The sequence below is a fragment of the Egretta garzetta genome, unplaced genomic scaffold, assembly GCF_000687185.1.
Source record: "Egretta garzetta isolate BGI_Z169 unplaced genomic scaffold, ASM68718v1 scaffold275, whole genome shotgun sequence".
Lineage (NCBI taxonomy): Eukaryota > Metazoa > Chordata > Aves > Pelecaniformes > Ardeidae > Egretta > Egretta garzetta.
The window spans coordinates 824,732-831,016 of NW_009259867.1; the positions used below are offsets into that span (position 1 = coordinate 824,732).

The 6,285-nt window shown below is 45.9% G+C and overlaps 1 protein-coding gene across 5 annotated transcripts in view; it reads left to right on the forward strand.

The window, feature by feature from the left end:
- The window catches only part of ALS2CL (ALS2 C-terminal like), a 52,520-nt gene that overhangs the window by 40,908 nt on the left and 5,327 nt on the right, over positions 1-6,285 (forward strand). For all 5 annotated transcript variants that reach the window (XM_035895637.1, XM_009640097.2, XM_035895638.1 and 2 more), the window contains exons 18-22: positions 440-533; positions 1,118-1,275; positions 2,741-2,809; positions 4,435-4,608; positions 5,454-5,496. In XM_035895637.1, coding sequence (XP_035751530.1) covers positions 440-533; positions 1,118-1,275; positions 2,741-2,809; positions 4,435-4,608; positions 5,454-5,496 — 538 coding nt within the window. The remainder of the gene's footprint in view (positions 1-439; positions 534-1,117; positions 1,276-2,740; positions 2,810-4,434; positions 4,609-5,453; positions 5,497-6,285) is intronic.

Consider the following 6,285-nt stretch of genomic DNA (forward strand, 5'->3'; position numbering starts at 1 on the left):
AAGCCTGAATTTAAGATTGTGCTGTTGAGACTGATTCTTATAAGTGAAAACTTGGACGGGGCTCAAGTTTAAATTATTAAATGTAAGCATCTGCACACAACCCAGTCATTGCTGGCTCCTCTTGTATTTGAGGGGACCTAGCTGACATCATCAGCTCATGCAGAGCAAACTCATCTCCCCTTAAGAAAATAGCTGAAATAGGTAAGACAAGAATGTGCAGGATGCAACCCAGCCTGGTTTTAAGGGGAGCTGAAGGTGATGAATTTAGATAATCGCAGGTATCATAAGTCAGTGGGGCAATTCCTCTGAAAAGGGTAGAGAAAATTTAACTTATTCTAATAATCTTATTGCCTTCTTGGTACCCACCTGCAATACCACTTGGGATTTATCCCAGTGCTTTGCTATGTGGTTTTTCTTCCCCTCACTTCTCATTTTTCAGGGGGACTGAGGACGTATCCTGGAAGATAGAAGATATTCTTGAAGAGCTTCTCCAGCACCAGGGGCTGGAGTCACTACAGAGTTATTTAGAGAAGGTAAAGTTTAAAACCATAATGATCCACGTCTGTCCACCAGGCATGGGCACAGGTTGTAGCAACTTTCTGTTGCTTTCTGTTAGCACGTATAACATTGCCAGTGACTTCAAGCGTCTTCTCTAAATTATATTTTAATGCCCATGCTTGTGAAGAAGAGGCTTTTCCTTCATGGTTTTGTACACTCATTTTGCGTGCAGCTGTACAGGCCAGGAAGTGATGATAGAGCTTCACTCTTGGTTCTCAAACCATGTCAGGGAATAACCAGCTGCTGGAAATGATTAATAAACTTCCATGCATTCTCAGCGGTTGTTTTTCATTCAGCCAGCCGTTCCCTGAAGCACCCTTTGCTCTCTCTTGAATATCATGGCAAATCTCATCAGAACAGCAAGTTCTACTAAGCATATTTCTGCCTGATAATGGGAGGAAAATGGGCTTGTGGCAGCAAAACCAGATCAAAATTATAGTTGATTACCTCTAGGCTTGTTCTCCTTTGCTGACAAGAGAAGGTTGGGTGGCCTTTCAGTGTTATCCTCTACTAATGGCAAGGGCTGACTTGTAAAATTTAATTTTCTTCTATCATGCAGGCATTGAAGTCTTCCCTGCACCCACTGGGAAAGCTGCTGAAGGCCTTGACGATAGCTTTTCAGGCAACATATTCTGGGATTGGGGCCAACAGACACTTGCTGACTATGGCACAAGAGGAAGTCAAGTACTATGCAAAGAAAATATGGGAGTTTTACCAGTAAGTCAAGCACACTGAGCCCTTCCAATGGGTATGAGCACAGAGGGATTGTGGAGTAGGCCATTGGGATCATTTTTTCAGGTGACAGGGCTGCTTTATTTCACAGCATATTTCTTGGGAGACTTGCTTCAGAATGGTGCTAGATAAAGATTATTTGAAATAACTAAGGCTGTATGGGCCTAGGAAACCTTTATTATGCCCATTTCTCTGTACATTACCCAGGGGCTTGAATGTGACTAAATCTCACTGAATTATGGCACCTCAATGAGCTGTTGCCCATAATAAGACTTCATTTAGACAAGGCCAAATATGAGCAAGAAACCTCCCTAAGTAACGAGGACAGCAAAGTATATCAGAGCACACGACAGTGGTGTTCGATATCTATGTTTGAATGAAAAATGGCCTAACCCGCCTCAACTCAACAGGAGTTAAGAACATGCAGTGTAAGGACGTTGTTGAGGCTTGGCTGATGTGGGTAGTGGCTCTAAAATGAGGTTGTTCAGTTGTGTGGTTGTGTCTGCAGGTAATTAAGGACTGGATGAAGGGCATGATTGGGGTCCTGTTGCTGTTGGAGTGTATTTTAGGAGAAGATACAAGAAAGGCCACAGTAGGCAGAGGTGGGGAACCCGGCCTCTAGCTGCACTCAGAGCGGTATTGCCTTAAAAGTAAGAGGTTGGATAAAAGCTCTGTTATCAGTGTAGCCTTGTGTGCTTGAGGAAGGTGGCCACCTCGATGATGAGGGGCTGTCTGCCCCCGAGCAGTCGGAGAACAACAGCACAGCTGATGGGAACAAGAGAAATTTGGTTCAGTTCATCTGAGCCGTGTTCGTGAACAGTACAACAGGGCTGACAACCTGAGCGTGAAGCTGCTTCTGAGCTCAGTGCGTACCTTGGAAAGCTTGCTTCGTGTCTCAAGACCTTTCAGAGGCAGTGTGAGGAGGGGGACCCACCTTGCTCTGCTGGGCCCCTGGCTAAGTTTCCTAGGCTGATACTTCTACACCAAAAAAAAAAAGGGCAAACTTTCCCTAATCCCCATTTTAAGATTAAGAAGTTTTGGCTTGGAAATATCAAGACATGCCCAAGCTACTTTTTCAGAGTATGAACATCCTCTAGTATTCACAGATGGATTAGAGTATTGGTTGGTACGATGGGTCCTGAAAAGTGGGAATACAAGGAGATGGAGCTCAATGCAGGCCACAGTTAGGATCTCCGGAGTGGCCACCCTACTCTTCAGCAGCGATGGAGATTTTTGAAACACTTATTCATTCCTGGTGGCTTCTGCTGATAAGGGAGAAAGCCCTCAAATAGTGACACTTAAAGACCGAAACAACAGTGCAAGGATTACAGAGAGTTTTACTAATGTCCCACTTGATGCTGGGACAGCTGAGCTCCTCTATTTATGAATAACAAATCACCCTTAAAAAAAAGAGGGAGGGAACTAAACCTTGGTTCTGCTCCTTTTCTAGGGGTTTGCTCCATCTGGCACTGGAACAGAAAGGCCAACTGTCTGCAAAGTGTGAGGATGGAGATACAAGGTATGTCTCACCAATAGTTGTTTAAGCTGCTTGGACATATGGGGTGTCTTCTAAAATACATTAAGTGCTGAACTGATTGCCTTTGTTCATCTGAGTCAGGTTTAGTGCCCACACTTCTCTCTGAGTGCAAAGCTTTCGGTAGTTCGGCTGGAACCATGAGAGCAACTTCTTCTGGTTGTGTTCTGCAGCAGAATAGAATGTGAGTTGGAGGTGTGTGTGGTACACAGCCTTGCAAGATTACCCACGCCAGCTACTGTGCATGGTTGTGTGTGAGATAGCTGTCCCAGCACTCCTATGTGCTTTGCATTAGTCACGGGGACTCATTCATTGCGGGGATGGTGGTGACTTCCATACCAGCACTGAGAGAAAGGCAGGCCTGGAAATAGGGAGTAGGGTGTGGGAAATGTGGCAGAGGAGGTAAAAGACATGATGTTCCTGGAATAAGAAGATAGCAATAATTGTGGGAGACCCAGGTTTAGGGGTTTTGGTGGTGGGAGGAAGCATCTTTGTTCAGCTGTCCCCATTTGGTCTCGATTTCTCTTTGCTGTAATCTGCAGCCACCCCCGCGTGGGCTGAATGAAACCAAGAGGTTGGTGGAATGGTAAGCAGCTGGAAAAGGGCTTTACATTAATTTATTTGGTCTTTGTCCCTTAATAAATAACAAGTGCTCTACTGAAACAGCTTAGAAAGAACAGCTAGAGATAGGTCTCTGGTGCTCCAGGTTTCTCCTAGTGACTAGGGAGATCTTGTGGAGAAACAGTACCGTGTCATAGAATTATAGAATCAATTAGGTTGGAAAGCCCTTTAAGATCATCAAGTCCAACCATTCCCCTAACCCTACCATCCCACCACTAAACCCTGGCCCTAAGCACCTCGTCTGCCCGGCTTTTAAATACCCCCAGGGATGGGGCATCGACCACTTCCCTGGGCCGCCCCTTCCAGTGCTTGACACCCCTTTCTGTGAAGAAATTTTTCCTAATATCCAAACTAAACCTGCCCTGGCACAACTTGAGGCCATTTCCTGTCATCCTATTGCTTGTTACTTTGGAGAAGAGACCAACACCCACCTCGTTACAACATCCTTTCAGGTAGTTGAAGAGGACAATAAGGTCTCCCCTCAGCCTCATCTTCTCCAGGCTAAACAACCCCAGTTCCTTCAGCCACTCCCCATCAGCACTGTGCTCCAGACCCTTCACCAGCTTCGTTGCCCTTCTCTGGACACGCTCCAGCCCCTCAATGTCCTTCTTGTAGTGAGGGGCCCAAAACTGAACATAGTATTTGAGGTGCAGCTTCACTAATATCAAGTACAGGGGAAAGCCACCCTATTCCTGATACAAACCAGGATGCCATTGGCCTTCTTGGTCACCTGGGCACTCTGCTGTCCTGTCCTACAGCATAAGATGCACTTGCATCTTCAGCTTGTGGGCACACACGTGAGCGTGTTACGTAGGTCACTAGTGTCCAACTGTGACACTGAACTCAGAGGTGGAGAAAGGAGAGGAGAACAAGGAGAACACCTTGCAGTCTCGGAAGCTGCCTCTTCCATTGGGTGCTGTGTGGCTCTTGGCAATACCAAGGTTATAGGTCTCGCTTTTGTGACTCTACTTTGCTTTTCTCTGCCGTAGTGACCAGAAGGCATGCAGCGTGGTCCTGCCGCTGATCTTGCCCTGCTTCTACCCTGAGCTCTTCATGCTCTACATGCTCTATCATGAAAGAGAAGATGACCTCTACTGCCAAGGGATCGTGGACCTAAGTCTATTTCCTGACATCAAGCTGCTAGAATTTCTGGATGTGCAGAAGTAAGTGGCATTTTTTTATCCCAGGATGCAACCCCGTGATATCAGCTGGGAAGGTAGCAGCCAAGGAAAGCTCTGAAAGGACATATGATCTGTTCCTGGGTCCATCGTTGCCCGCAGCACTGAAGTTTTTCCTAGGCTGCCAGAGGAAGCCGTGTCATGGAGTGCCTGCAATCCTGTCTGGAAGGGCAACGTTGACTAGTGGAAAGTTATTATTATCTATACTAATAATTTTCATTTTTGTGTAGCAAAAATCTTCTTTTCTAGCTCACAAAACAAACAGTTTTCTCCAACTCAAGACCAATCAGACGAGAGTTTATAAATTTGTCTTAGAAAGGGCTATAGTCCATCCAATGGTATCTGCTGTACCAATGCAGGGACAGTCTCAAGACAGGGAAAGGCTGTGGAGCCAGATGTTTCCTTCATCCATTTCTGCAGCTAGATCCATCTTTGGAAGTGCTATGTGAGGACCAAGAGGCATGTCAGCTTTTCTGACACAGCATCATCTGCAGCCTAAGGACTTAAGCAGGGTAGGAGACCCAGAGTCTCAATTTGGCAATTTGATTCAGTCTAGACTCAGTGGGAGGAACGGAATCTGAAAGTGCCAAAACTCTCCATTGATTACTACAGGAACATTTGTGAGTAAAATGAAGCCTACACTCAGATTAATGAGTCTGAACTATTAATTGTTCCTGTAGCGGTGTAGAGAGAGGAGCAAACTCAGCCTCATGCACCTACAAGACTTTAGTGTCATGCCACACGAGGAGATAAAACCAGTTAAAATTGACTTAGGGTGGAGTTAAGATGTGGTCATCTGCCTTCTAAATCTCTCTGTAATCTCCTTTCAGACACCTCTGGCCTCTGAAAGATCTCACCCTGACAACCAACCAGGTAAGAAATAATGCTAAGAGCTAGCTTGGGTGTGTTAGTGAGACGGCACTGGGGCTACATGTTGGTGCTGGCTAATGGTGGAGCTTCACCTAAGTAACCACAGGGCAGACTGTACTCTGAAATCAGAGCTACACGACATGTGTCAATTAGTTATGATCTGTAGCTACTGCATATGAATTTCCGTGGATGGGAATAGGATTGCTTTGTAATCATAGAACCATAGAATAGAATCATAGAATGTTTTGGGTTGGAAGGGACCCCTAGAGGTCATCTAGTCCAACCCCCCTGCAGTTTGCAGGGACACTGCTAACTAGATCAGCCCCATCCAACCTGACCTTGAATGTTTCCAGGGATGGGGCCTCCACCCCCTCTCTGGGCAACCTGTTCCAGTGTTTCACCACCCTCATTGTAAAGAATTTCTTCCTTATATCTAGTCTAAACCTACCCTGGTTTAGCTTAAAACCATTACTCCTTGTCCTGACACAGCTGGCCCTACTAAAAAGAATCGTTTGGGTTGGAAAAGACCTTTAAGACCATCAAGTCCAACCGTTACCCTAACACGTTAACCTAATGCACTGCTTGGCGGCGTTTCAATGACACTTCTCTTCAGAGTGGCACCGTAGACATCTAAGTGTGTTCAGAGCAGCACTGTCTACAACAGCTTTATTTTTTCCTCCTTTCTGGGCAGCAAACCTGCTTATTTTGGGTCCGGCACTGGGGAGCCACGTGGTGGCTCTCAGAGAGATGCTCTTACAGAGGCACAACTCTTTGTCTCCCTTTCAGAGGCGG